At 38.9% G+C, this 14,506-nt stretch overlaps 3 protein-coding genes across 4 annotated transcripts; 2 read left to right on the top strand and 1 right to left on the bottom strand.

The window, feature by feature from the left end:
* The first annotated feature begins 949 nt into the window (after positions 1-949).
* On the top strand, positions 950-6,969 carry LOC122032890 (DNA replication licensing factor MCM2-like). Its single transcript, XM_042592203.1, has 18 exons — positions 950-1,105; positions 1,190-1,410; positions 1,490-1,683; positions 2,775-2,956; positions 3,068-3,254; positions 3,412-3,631; positions 3,728-3,935; positions 4,116-4,250; positions 4,332-4,523; positions 4,601-4,773; positions 4,854-5,042; positions 5,135-5,251; positions 5,325-5,409; positions 5,502-5,654; positions 5,728-5,853; positions 5,964-6,146; positions 6,393-6,554; positions 6,628-6,969. Exons 1-18 carry the CDS (start codon positions 1,103-1,105, stop codon positions 6,742-6,744), a joined length of 2,847 nt encoding a protein of 948 aa, XP_042448137.1. The 5' UTR covers positions 950-1,102; the 3' UTR covers positions 6,745-6,969.
* Positions 6,970-7,592: 623 nt separating this feature from the next.
* On the top strand, positions 7,593-8,672 carry LOC122032337. 2 transcript variants are annotated; one of them, XM_042591617.1, is made up of 3 exons: positions 7,593-7,766; positions 7,909-8,418; positions 8,486-8,672. In XM_042591617.1, exons 2-3 carry the CDS (start codon positions 7,959-7,961, stop codon positions 8,521-8,523), a joined length of 498 nt encoding a protein of 165 aa, XP_042447551.1. In that variant the 5' UTR covers positions 7,593-7,766; positions 7,909-7,958; the 3' UTR covers positions 8,524-8,672. The 2 variants fall into 2 exon arrangements, with proteins under 2 accessions (XP_042447551.1, XP_042447549.1); XM_042591615.1 differs by having other exon boundaries at positions 7,593-8,418.
* Positions 8,673-9,988: 1,316 nt separating this feature from the next.
* On the bottom strand, positions 9,989-10,731 carry LOC122032264 (auxin-responsive protein SAUR78-like). Its single transcript, XM_042591543.1, has one exon. It carries the CDS (start codon positions 10,713-10,715, stop codon positions 10,284-10,286), a length of 432 nt encoding a protein of 143 aa, XP_042447477.1. The 5' UTR covers positions 10,716-10,731; the 3' UTR covers positions 9,989-10,283.
* Between the last annotated feature and the right edge of the window lie 3,775 nt (positions 10,732-14,506).

Below are 14,506 nucleotides of genomic sequence, written 5' to 3'. Positions count from 1 at the left end.
GGGTAGGGAAGGGCAAGGACATCTTCTGACAGCTGTCAAGTCCTATGGCTAGGCCATACTATAAGTCTGACAGCTAGGTGTTCTATTGTCCCATCGAAGACGTGCTTGGACTGTAGCAGTATGGCGTCAGGTAAGTTTTCTGACAAACACATACCGAGGTATGTGCTGCAGACACGTAGGCGCCTCGGTGGATGTGCAGGAGCTCTTTCACCGCTCTATATAAAGAGCCTCATATTTCGCCGGAGGTACGTGTTTAAGACCTTTGGAGCTACTTTTTCCACCACCTGCTTACCTGACTTGAGCGTCGGAGGGTCACCGCCGGGAACCCCTTCCCGGCCCGACTTCTGTGCAGGTTCGCCGGAGCTTCGTGCCACCAGTCGAAGATCCACATCAGCACTCGAAGAGTGCCCCGCGCCCAACGTCCATTGATTCAGCATTCGGACAGAATCATATATATATATATATATATAATAATCTTAAACCATTATAAATTGTGATTGATGATTTCAAATGGTGAATTGTAATCAACTTAAAAATATTAAAATTAAAAATTAATTTTTAAAAATCGTCCAACAACAATATTGAACAGACCAAACTATCATTTAAATTAATCAGATGAATAAATTAAAAATTATATTTTAAATATATATTTAAGTATATATCTTCAATATTAATCGGGCGAAGACAGAGGTGAGTTCAATCATAATACGGCTCAACACACGTAAAAGGTCGGGTCCAAACGCAGGGGTTTGGCGCCTGCAGACTCGAGCCTGAATGGATCCATGCCCGCTCGCGCACAAAGGAAATATTTCTTTTGAAAATTATATAAAATAATACTAAATGTTTGGGTAAAGGATTCGGGTAGATGGGGTAAAGGATTCGGGTGTTGGCGACGGCCCCATGCCCGCACCACACTTAAGCGCGGGAACTGTCGGCATTTCCCGCCAATTCGTCAACTACATTTCTTCGTCGCCTCGCCTGCCCAACTCAAACCCTAGTTGTGCTCCGGCCTTATCATTCTCAGAGTAGGAGTAGAAGTTGAAGGAGCCGCGTCTAGTCCCGTCTCGTTACTGCCGGAGTGGAAGGAGACGCGACTTGCCCGATGGTTAGTCCTTTATTTTCTTCCCTGTTTGTCTCTGCCAGATCTCATCGATCCGTCCACTCTGTTAACGATGCGGTCTTCGTGTAGGATAATTCCGATAACCATCCGTCGACTCCCGGGTCGCCGACCTCCGCTGGGTTCAGTACTGACCGGTTGCCGCCAAACACGAGCCGCAACACCGATTCTTACTCTGACGAGGATGAGGCTGCCGTCGACCCTCATATCATCGGGGACGACGACGGTGGCGATGGCGACGGTAATGAGGAGGACGAGGAGGGGGAGGATCTGTTCAACGATAATTACATGGAGTGGGTACCCAAAATCTAGTCTTTGTATGTTGTGTTTTTCTTGACGTTACTGATTTGGACGGGGATGGCGGGGCTGCAGAGATTACCGTCGGATGGATGATCAAGACCAGTATGAGAGGGTCGGACTCGACGACTCAATGGAGGACGAGAGGGATCTGGACCAAATAATGGCCGATAGGAGGGCAGCAGAGGTGGAGCTCGACGTTAGGGATGGCCGCACCGGCACTGGTGGCATCCTTGATCGGAAGCTGCCCCAGATGCTCTATGATCAAGGTGTAAATCTGTTAGAATTGATGCATATTTTTAGCTATATGTTATCTTCCTTTGTAGTGTTGTGTATTTTCATGTTTCAGATGGTTCTGCATTAACTCACACACAATGCCTTGGTTTTACCCTCGCCACTACTAATTCGGCCTTCAAAAAATGTTATTCATGTACCTTGGGACGGTGATTCTATACTCACTTAGGGAATGCACTAATTTATGTTAGAAGTTGAGCCTTCTGATTCAGTTATTTTGCTGGTATTGAAAAAAGCTTGTTAATTAATAGTGCATTATGACTAAATATGCAGGAAGCATCTGTAAACACGTCTAATAGTAGTACATTGTGACTCCATTTAATTCTGACCACTGAATTGGGCCACAAAATTATCGAATATTAACTTGCTTACATCTCTATATATTTTTTAACATTTAACATTTACTACACCATACTATTATTAACTGTTGACCTATCCATAGTTCCACATTAGTTTATGATCTTTTTGCTTGGAGAGATTTGAGAGTAAAGAAGTTAGGAAGGAGCTAGAAAGAACAATTAACTCATTTTATCCCCCCTATCTTCTTTCTTCTCATATATCTCCAAGTAAAACAAACTCCTAAACTATTTTGTTGGAATGTTCCACTATTAAGACCTCTCAGCTGCTTCCTTGCATATTCTACAAATGCAAGTCCATCTTTTTTTTTAACTTAGTAGTTCATGATTGCTTATTTAATATCATCAGGACAACACATTAATTTGTTAAATTGTTTCGGTTCACTGAAGAATGGTCAATGTCTCTATGTTAATAATAAATCTTATAGCATAACAAATTCGCAATAACTCACCATTAATCTCGAGTGTATGGCTATGCATCCTTTCTGCTGTATTTTTCTTGGATTTTTGTGAGAATCAAGTGGTAAGTTGCCAAAATAAAGATATTCTTTATATTATAAGGTTGTTTTTACTAGCAATAGACATACAGCGAGACTGACATGACTGGCACCATGTTTGTCAGAATAATCGCTTTCTTCTCCTAGGGCACATATGCATTGACTTAATTAAGGTAGTCTTAGTTATAAGAGATACGTGTTTTTTGGGTACAGACACAGATGATGATACCAACATCAGGCGTCCAAAAAGATTCAGAGCTGATTTTAGGCCACCAACTGGTGGAAGAAATGATGACACTGATGGTGGCTCTCAAAGTTCACCAGGAAGATCCCTACAAGGACACTCTAGAGAGGATGTTCCAATGACTGATCAGACAGATGATGATCCATATGAGGTAGCATATACATCTATATTTTCTGATTTTTTGAAGTTTCTCATCTATTTTTTTTTCCTCTTATAAACCCTGTTTACTGTATTTTATTTTCAACTTAATTTCATTTAACAGGATGAATATGATGAGGAGGGTGAGATGAGTATGTATCGCGTCCAAGGAACTTTGAGAGAATGGGTCACAAGAGATGAAGTTCGTCGATTTATTGCGAAGAAATTCAAAGAGTTTCTTCTTACTTATGTGAACCCTAAAAATGAACGAGAAATTGAATACATCCGCTTGATAAATGAGATGGTTTTAGGTAATTGCTTATTTCGCTTGCAGAATCCTAAGTGATTGGAAACATTATATGAATTGAGTTGTGTCACCATACCAACATAGTGATTTTTTCTCTCTTTTTTGCTCCATTTACACATTTCAAGTTTTTTAGTTTTTGACTGTTGTTTTTGGCTTTGCAGCTAACAAGTGCAGTTTAGAGATAGACTACAAGCAGTTCATATATATTCACCCAAATATTGCCATATGGTTGGCTGATGCTCCACAATCTGTGCTTGAAGTTATGGAGGAAGTTGCTAGGAATGTTGTTTTTGATCTTCACAAGAATTATAGAAACATTCATCAAAAGATTTTTGTGCGAATAACTAATTTGCCAGTGTATGATCAGATCCGGAACATTAGGTAGGATTTCAGTTTGTTGAGAAAAAAGCTATTCTGCCTCTCCTTTTGTAATGAGATTTGATGTGTTTAATCCGCATATGAATTTTTGCACCACAGGCAGATTCACCTTAACACAATGATTCGTATAGGAGGTGTTGTTACTCGACGGTCTGGAGTTTTTCCTCAGTTGCAGCAAGTGAAATTTGATTGCAACAAATGCGGTGCTGTTCTTGGTCCTTTCTTTCAGAACTCTTATTCTGAAGTAAAAGTGGGATCTTGTCCTGAGTGCCAGTCGAAAGGACCATTCACTGTAAATGTTGAACAGGTGAGTCTTTTTTCAAATATTGTTTGGTGTCTCAGTACACATTAATTTGCATTGATTCTTGCATTTAGAGCTTAACAAGTTTAAGTTTCATCTTTACACATTAATTTTGCATTGATTCTTGCATTTAGAGCTTAACAAGTTTAAGTTTCATCTTACTAAGGGTCACTGTTTTCATCACAGACAATATACAGGGACTATCAAAAACTTACCCTTCAGGAAAGTCCTGGAATTGTCCCTGCTGGTAGGCTTCCAAGATACAAGGAAGTGATACTTTTAAATGATCTGATTGACTGTGCCCGACCTGGAGAAGAAATTGTAACTTCTGTTTATGTCTATATATGGTTGAGACAGTGCAAATCATGGTAATTTTCTGATATTAAGAATGTGATTTTTCAGGAGGTCACAGGCATATACACAAACAACTTCGACTTATCTTTGAACACAAAGAATGGATTCCCTGTGTTTGCTACAGTGGTTGAAGCCAATCATATTGCTAAAAAGCAGGATCTTTTCTCTGCCTATAAACTTACCGATGATGACAAAGCTGAGATTGAGAAACTGGCAAAGGATCCAAGAATTGTAGAAAGGGTTTGTTACTTGACATATTTTTTTGTGTTTTCTTCCTTCTCATAAGCACATTTGGTTTAAATACAAATGAATCACAGATTATAAAATCTATTGCGCCTTCAATCTATGGTCATGAAGACATTAAAACAGCCATTGCACTTGCCATGTTTGGAGGACAAGGGAAGGATGCTGAGGGAAAACATCGGGTAAGGGGGGATATAAATGTTCTCCTGCTAGGTGATCCAGGAACTGCAAAATCCCAATTTCTTAAGTAAGATCTTTTCCAGGCCATTCTTCTTTCATTCGTCAATCTCAATGTATATATCAATGATTGAACAATATATCAAATAGGTATGTGGAAAAGACAGGGCATAGAGCTGTTTATACAACAGGTAAAGGTGCTTCTGCAGTTGGGCTTACTGCAGCAGTGCATAAAGACCCAGTAACAAGAGAATGGACTCTTGAAGGTGGTGCTCTTGTTCTTGCCGATAGAGGAATATGCTTAATTGATGAGTTTGACAAAATGAATGATCAGGACAGGTTAGTTCGTTTGCTGGTTAAATTCAACCGACAATATGTAGACATTCCTATTAGTCATTGTCATTGGTAATTTGCATAAAACTGAATGACAGAGTGAGTATTCATGAAGCCATGGAACAACAAAGCATCAGCATATCAAAGGCCGGAATAGTTACATCACTCAAGGCCCGTTGTAGTGTCATGGCAGCAGCAAATCCAATAGGAGGAAGGTAACAATCACTCTTCTGGTATGTGACTGCAATCGTCTATATTGAATGCTTAACTGTATGTATGTATGTTTAGATATGACTCATCAAAGGCGTTCTCCCAAAATGTAGAGTTGACAGATCCAATCATATCACGATTTGACATTCTCTGTGTTGTTAAGGTCAGTATTCCATCTCAAAGTTCATACTTTATGGTAGAGGTTATTGATGGTGTCAATTTATCAGCTTTGTCCATGGGAAATTCTGGTTGCAGGATATAGTTGATCCCGTCACCGATGAAATGCTTGCGACTTTTGTTGTAGACAGCCATGCCAAATCACAGCCAAAGGGCGCTACACTTGAAGACCATCCTGCGAGCATATCACAAGATGATATTCTGGCTTCTGATAGACCAGTTGACCAAGAGGTAAACCTCTTTCAGATTTTTTCTCTTATTAAAAATTTTTTTGCCCGCATGTATGATAATCTTTTTGCTACAGATTCTTTCTCAAGACATGCTGAAGAAGTATATAACTTATGCGAAATTAAATGTATTCCCCAAATTACATGATGCTGACTTGGATAAATTAACAATTGTTTATGCTGAACTACGCCGAGAATCATCTGTAAGAATTTATAGCAAGCCAGCATCTTCTATTTATTCTACGAATGTTACATTCCTGTCATACACTTGATGGGTTTTCGTAATTAATAAGCTTTCTGGTGACTGGTACAGCATGGACAAGGGGTTCCAATAGCAGTTAGGCACTTTGAATCCATGATCCGAATGTCAGAAGCTCATGCGAGGATGCACTTGAGGAGCTATGTTACTCAAGAAGATGTAGACATGGCAATACGAGTCCTGCTTGATTCTTTTGTCTCGTGCCAGAAATTTGGCGTCCAAAAAACTTTACGAAAGGTATGACAAACAGCTTATCTCTCTTAATTTCCTGGTCACAATGCTAAAGGCAACCAAAGAGTAACAGATATAACTGGTTGCAGTAGAGACCCCTCTTATAGGATATGGATGGTAGATATGCATCTAAGCCTAAATATTTAAATGGACCTTGCTCACCAATAAACATAGCCATACAAAATTGGACGCCATCTTTCCTTGTCATGCTTGATTTTTTCATGTCATCTGTTCATTCTTGAACTTCTGCAGAGTTTCATGAAGTATATGACCTTCAAGAAGGATTACAATGAGCTTCTCTTGCATCTTCTGCGTGGTCTTGTGAAAGACGCACTGTATTTTGAGCAGATTGTATCAGGCACAACTGCTCGTCTGACCCATATAGAGGTGAAAATGGAAGATCTAAGGAGCAAGGTAAAACATCAGACACGTCCGTTTCTCCCTCCGTTGTGTTAAACATTTCTAATCTGATCTTTGTTTGATGCAGGCCCAAGAACATGAAATCTATGATCTGAAGCCATTCTTTTCCAGTGCTCATTTTGCCAGTAACAATTTCGTTTTGGATGAAAGTCGTGGCTTAATTAGGCATCCTCTAGCAACTTAGAGCACGAGGGCCAAGCTCACATTTGCGTTTGCTCACAAGCAGGCTACTTCATATTCTTACACTTGATCTTTGGCGATCATTAACATGACAAGCTTCCTTATTCTGCTTCTTCTGTTAATTATTTTGAATTAAGATGTTCGAGTGCAATGATCCATGATGCTTAGATACTAATAGTGCCTTTATTTGGCTGATGCAATGGGTAAGCTTTTAAAAGTTTATCTTTTATCCTTTTGAACCTATTTGAAATTAATAAAATAGGATCAAAATCGGCCAAAAAAAAAAAGAGGATAACTGACCAACAAGCTATTTTATACTAATTGAACGCATCAATCAATGCGATCTTGGTTGCTAAAGTTATCTTGAGTCGGTCACGTAAATAATAATAAAACGGCATAAATTCCGATCAAACCAACCTCGCTCTCTCTTGCGTCGGATGATTTGTACCTCATTTATCTTTCCTTGCTGTTTCAATGGCAGTTTATCCTTTTTATTGACGACTATGACGCCGTCTCCAAAACCTCTTGGGGCAAACTGTTTCCAATTGTGCAAGCTTTCTTCAAATTTGCTGTTTTCATGTACATTTATAAAGCTTTAATTTCTTATCTCATTATTAGCTGGAGTGTCTGGAGCCTGATTCCTGTTGAAGATTTCTTTCCACGATCACATTCAGAAACTGATTGCTGCTGATAGAAGGAGAATATTATCAGATTACATTAACGTAGCAGGTACTTGTCGTACGAAGTAATGTCAGGGACCTCACATGGTGGATCTCAATCTGTGGTCTCAGAACACAAACTTAGTCATCGAAACATATAATCTTGTTATACATTTTCTCAGAACTCGACAAGATTCCCCATAGAGCTCGTCTCGTCGCCATCATGTGGTGCCATGTTACCCAAATCCACATCCCTGCTTTCTCGCTTTCATACTTAAACATGCCCTCTCATGCTCTAAATCCTGAACTAGTTTATCAGATATTCATTGTCACATCTTCCCGATATTCCTTTCATTTCATTCCTAAGGTGTTCATGATATTCGTCTATCGTGATTAGAAATGCTTTAATCACCTCTGTCCTTTTGTCTTGCAATATATTCCAGCTTTTCATTTGTCGGACTAACAAATACTAAATACTTCCATCTGATCTGTTTGGATCTTTCATGAAGGAATTTCTTGTTCAGTCGAATCTATAAAGGCCAGAGCTCAGTGAGAGTCGATGACCCTAAATCCATCATCTACCATGAGCGACGACGCGGCGAAGGCGACCGGCATGACTGCCATGAGGCAGATGGTTCAAGAGTTACTTCAGAAATGGCAGCCCCTCGCGGTTAGGCCAAAGGAAGACCAACCCAAAACGTCCGGCATTCCCCCCTCCGTCGACAAGCGGCTGAAGAGTCTGTGTTGGGACTCAGACGAGGAGTGCTGCCATAGCCCGGAGGCCCCTCCGGACGTGCCCAAGGGATACTGCCCTGTTTATGTAGGACCGGAGCAACGGAGGTTTGTGATACCGACGACCTACCTGGGCCTCCCGGTGTTCAGGCTGCTGCTCGAGAAAGCCGAGGAGGAATTCGGGTTTAATCACAAGGGAGTGCTCACGATCCCCTGCGAGATCGAGACGTTCAAGTACATCCTCCAGTTTATGGAGCGGCATGCAGAGGGCCTCGTCGATGATTATGGTGACTCTTTGCCTTACCCAATTCACAGCTATGTATTTTCTTCTAACCTGTGGTTTTGTCATCGTAGGAGGAAATCCAACTGGGCGAGCAGGGGCTGAGGAATAGCAACGCCTGGAATTGAATGGATTGATATCGAGCTTGCACTCTCTGAATCGAATTGTTGTTGTTTTCATGTGACAATTTTATGTTAGAGATCTGATCTGATGGGATTCAGTTTACAAGCTGAAGGAATTGGTTTCTTACATGTTTTAATATTTGACATTGTTTAAAGGCAATGATTGAGCTTACATCGAGTCGTTGTTAGCTAGGCCTTAAGGCCCACTGAGTGGCCCAGTTGGCCTATCTACGGCCCATGCAAATTAACCATAAAATGTGTAAAAAAATGTTTTTAAAATGTTAAATAAATTTAAACCAATTTTTTTTACACGTTATTATTATTATTTTTCGTAAAAAAAAAATTCTTAAAAAAAAAAAGGTGAAAGAAACATGACTCTTAAATTATTGATGACACACTAGCCTTTCATAATTGCAGGGAAATGAAGTACCATGATTATTATCACACGTGCTCATCGTCCCCATTGAGGAGCATGATGCCTCACTTAACCTACCGTCGTCCTCGGTGAGAACAATAATATTTTTATTTGATGTAATTGAGACTTAATAGAAATACAAGTCTACTAATGTTTTTATAAATAAAACTGAACTAATATGAATTGATTATTTATTAGCGTGAAAATTTGAGGTAGTAGGTGGCAATTAATTTTTGTCAAGAAATTGTCTACCATTTCATGCATGAATTCGTGTTAGTTTTTTTTAAGTAATTATACATAGAGGGGAAAAAATTTAGAGAAAAATTTAGGATAGATATATAAATTAATGATCAATTATTTTTATTTTTATAGGTCCTATTATTTTATGTGTCTTTACATATCACTTTTTATTTTCTTATTTACATTAAAAAAAATCATACCATTTGGTCTCTTGTGGATTAGAGAATACATCCTAGTTAAGCTTGGATCACTCAAATTAATTTTAGATTTTTCAATGCATACTTATACTTGTTAGTCATCTAATAGGCCCCCTTGGGATGATACGATAGTTAAGACATAGAGTGTTATCATATGAAATTTTGGGGTTAGAAATTCGGTGCATCCAATCATGCTTTTTTCTATGCCTTGGTCATCTACACTAATGACTAGTAGTCATCCATGATCTATCTCCTCCGTATTGACCTAGGGACGGGTTGACGGGGACACTGAGGACGAGCGAATCACTTTTTTATCACTTGTTAGCCATCTAATAGACTTCCAGGGTAGGAGCTTATGGTTAAGTTCTCCAATAATAAATCATGGATCTAGAGTTTGATACTCAACTGTAATATATTATTAAAAATACTGATTAAATTCAGCTATAACCTATTATTAAGAATGCTAATTATCAGGATGACCTTTAATTGAATGGATCATTTAAGATTCAACATTATCTCACTAGTTAAATTTTTTATTTTTTAGCCATCTAATTGTCATAGAAATAATGAATAATTCTGCCCAACAAAACAATATGCATCTTAAACATAAAATATACAATTTAATTTGCAAATTTACATTCATATCAGAAATCGTAGAAATTAGAGGAAAGCACAAGAAGAAAATTACACACACGTCCTTGATTACAGGGACTAAATAGTAATTTAAACTAGTTAACACGTACTTCTGCCATTTCTGCACTTCCGAATTTTTCAAAATCTCCACTTTTCGTCATGCATTCTTACATAATCAACCCTACATAAAAAAAAATCTCCAAATAAACCCTGCTGCTTAGCTTCTTCTTTCTTGTCGCTCCCGCCACCGCGGGCTCCGCCGCCGTCAGCATGAGTAGAACTCGACCAGCTCCTCCAACGACTCCGGCTGCGGCTCGGAGTTCTCCAGCATCCACAGCAGGTGCTCGAACAGAACCACCTCGCACCCCACCACCACCATCGCCGCGCCGGCGCCGGCATCGTCTCTGCACCGCTCGACGAGGACCTGGAAGAGCGGGTGGCCAATGACGCCGGCGCTGACGAGGTACCTCCGGCGCGACTTGCCCACGTACACCGGGTGGAACCCCGGCGGGACCTCGTCCCCGTGGAACGACGACGACGACTGCACCCACCCGTCGCCGTCCTGCGACCGGGAGGACGCCCCTGCGGCGGAGGCGGCCTCTCCGCCGGAGTTAGAGCCGGTGATGCGGCCCGAAGAGTTCCAGCGCTTGATCATGCACTTGAGCTTACTCAGCTTCCCGCCGCCGCCCTTCGCCATCGGATCAGGACGATTGGGGAGGAAGGGGGGTCTGACTTAAAAAGGGAGCGGAGACTGGAGTGGGGCCCCTTCCGGAGGTTGAATCGTCTGTATAAGATTTTTTTTACTATAAATGGTACTCAAATCCAATTGCGCATTACCGGGTGAACCGATAGATACGATAAAATTTAAATTTGACCTGACAGCGAAGGGTGCGGTTGTGGGTGGGGAATACTCTGTTTGTCGTGCGCGAGGCCCAGAGAGAGCATGGTATTTATGCATTTAACAATCACCTTTTAAATACTTTTTAAAAGATAATTTAAAATATCGATAATTCTGATTGGTCAGAATCTGATTAACTAGAATTTTTTATCCTCTAATTAAAATACATGTATGTACATACATGTAATTAATATACACATATGATATTACTAAAATACTCATATGTACACTTGTATGTATTGATTATAGCTGGTCAGATTCTGGCCATTTAGTATTATCCTTAAAATATATTGTTATGTAATAAATGGAGTGAGTTAATGTGAGTTAGCGCGTTCAAGCTGTTTGGTTAATTGGTTCCAAATATATGGAAACATGACAGGCCAAACCAAAAGCGATGTCCCCTCCATAACAAAGTTTTGTCCATTATTTGTCGGAAAGGACTCATGTCTAGGGTTTGCTTCGAGTCCTTTGGTATGGCCATGCATGCTCTAATAGCTCCATTAGTTTTTAATGCGGTCTCAATTGTAGCAATTATGATGGTGGTGGTTTAATCAACTCCATCATTAAAAAAGTTAAACTCATTGTTTTCTAGTACTATAATCGACATGCATGGATGCCTATCCTTACATTCCTATTACATTAAATAACATAAAAATGAAATCTTAATTAAGTACATCTTGATGTGGGGCATCCCTTGTTTCTCATCTTAAACTAGTTATTGAACAAAATACATCTGATTAATGTGTGTCATTCAGTGTTTTGAATTGAAGTAAACCCTTTTGATTGTAATTAATTTTCCAATTGAATTAGTCAGAAGTCTAAAGCGATTGAAGGATTTTCCATTGTTACTTACAACCAAAGGGATTTCAGAACTTAGAGTATGCATTAAGGCAAAACCATTTTATATATTGTGTTCTTGGTTCTCTTTGAAGTGCTGGCAAACTCAACTACTTCACGTATTTAACAACTTAAAGAAAACTTAATCATATGCTTATACTTGATCTGTAGCGAACTTGCTTGAATATTATATAAATAGATAGGTATGTTCCAGTTCATTAGCTGTCAATGGTCCACAAGCTCCATAAAGTTGCCAACCAAAAACGAAGGAACTAATTAAGGGCTGTTCAGGTAGGTAGAGCTGATGCATGCCCAGAAACTACTCTTTTAGTTGCGTCTGCAAGCGAATTCTAGTCTGTCATGGAAGAACAAATTCAGTTTCAACTTGTTTGGCATGCCAAAGATAGATCAAGCCATGCTGATACTCTTGCAGACTGTGTTCCTGTGAACCTGTGACTTCTTGCTTAGATGACATCTAGCCTTTTGCTCCATTTAGCTTATAAAATCATCCTGCTAGGAATCAAAGTAGGAATGGTTAGGCGACAATATGTACATTGAGTCCATCAATTTATAAGTGGATTCCAGAAGGCCTGCCTCAAACTCATATCTTAACATATCTTTTGTACCAGGCGTGCATATCGTCAAGATCAAAGAGATGCTGCTCTTTGTCAACTTATGGACTGTATTTGATTCTCTGAGAGTAAAGACATTTACTTGAAGTGACTAGTTTAATCAAGATATCAAGTAAAGGTATGTAGAGACAACCCAGGAATTAGATACAGAAACAGAATGATGGTTTCGTGTGACAAAGGTTCTGAAGAGGGGTTGGAGGCATCTGGATTTAAGTCGACAGTAGAAAGATTACATAAAAGATTGGAATCTTTGTAGTTGAAGGAGCATTAATGAAAAAGACATAACTAGTTGTTTTAAATGGTTAGAGTTGGAGAAATCCAAAAAATAAATGTGCGATGCACACTTCTCTTTCTGCTAAACTGTGGTTGGTAGGTGAATTGATTTAAGTTTAGCCTATGCACAGTTGAAGTCCTATTGAAACTTAATAAGGAGAGTGCTGTTCCAATATCATGTCAGAGTCTGAGAAAAACAGTTTGGAAAAGGATCGATATATACATTTACATTCTCAACATTGAGAGATGTTGCAACTATATTAAATGACTAACTAGATTGAGTATTTATTTTGGGGAGAAAAAACAAATGCCAAGTGCTATAAGGTTATCTAGTAGCATCCATGAAGATATGAATGTTGCAAGGTGCGATTTACCTTTGAATCCCAAAAAACAATTTACTTTACCACACCTATGCGATTTTTATTAATCAAAGCTGCTTTGACTCCAAACTCTTGTGCCTCACAGGTTTCGTCATAAGATTCATCAGGCACATAGGTTGTTAGATAATTTGTGATTCTGTATTCCACATGAATTTTAGAAATTGAAAGAATTCTAAACAGGAATTACACGAGGATCTAGTAACACCATAAGCATGACATAAGAATAAAATATAGAATAATGGCAATGAAATCTGATTGTAACATAAGAGCCATAAAGCGTCATCCTCGAGATCTCGAGATCCTATGGAAGAAGAAGGAGAAGTCTTTCAAGGAACTAGGGGGGGCAGTGCCAAAAACTCTCGTCAATGGAAAACGAAGAGTTCTGTTAGATTTCTTATTCAACATGGACTAATCCATATATAGAAGATCTGTACCTGCTATCAATCCATAGATAATGACGGTGCTGGTTTTAGGGTTTTACATATACGAAGTCCATATTCAATAATCAAAACTCAATAACTTTGAGTTAGATTACATCACCATTTTTAGTTCATAAATGACACATATCCGTAAGTACAAGTTATAAGTAAGTCCACCTAAAAGAGATAAAATCCAACATAGGCAACAAACAAGAAGGTAGCCAATGATTCAAGAGGGCAAACTGTCTACTTAGACACCTGAAAACTCACCATGAGTTCAACATTTAGGAAAGGTGGATAGTGTCCACCATGATATGGGTGTTAGACTTATCCATGGATCACCTCAAATACTACAATTCCATCTATTATGAATTTGTTGCTCTAAGTTCTTAGATACAATTCTAAATGTTCCTAAGAACCCAAGATGAATTATCTTTTAGGTGTTGACGCCAGACATGATAGCGATTTAGGAGAAGACAAGAAGAGAAACTGTCGAAAATAAAGAGAAAATTCATCGTTCTATAAGTTTTATAAAAAAGAAGCTTTATTAAGAATAGAAGATAATCTCTCAAACAGCTAAGCATGATGCTTATATAGACAAACCCTAACACATAAATATCCAACATACCAAAAATATCATAAAAATAAAAATGACTAATAATAGTAAAAAAATATTCAAATCCTCTGAAAAGGACCTAAATGGTGTTTTTTGAGTTTGAAACTTGACAATTATGGATTCTTTGGTAACAAACATAGATCTCTAAATTTTGGATGCGTGAGCATATACAGAGTCTAATTCCGAGTCCCAAGTCAAAAAGTTATGACTAGTTGAAGATTGAGTATTTCTATGTTGGTCTTGCATCAGTCGCCTTGGGTTGAAAAGAACTCGTACTCAAGTTCGTAGTAGTGTCATCAGTATTTACAGAATAAGGAGCCAAGTGCTTCATATTGAAGACATCAGAATTCTTTAAATGACTAGTAAGACGCAACTTATAGACATTGTTGTTGATCTTCTGTAATATCTCACATAGGCCAATCTTCCGATCCTT

The sequence above is a fragment of the Zingiber officinale genome, chromosome 11A (assembly GCF_018446385.1).
Source record: "Zingiber officinale cultivar Zhangliang chromosome 11A, Zo_v1.1, whole genome shotgun sequence".
In the NCBI taxonomy this organism is placed as follows: Eukaryota; Viridiplantae; Streptophyta; class Magnoliopsida; order Zingiberales; family Zingiberaceae; genus Zingiber; species Zingiber officinale.
This window is presented reverse-complemented; position numbering and strand designations above follow the sequence as displayed.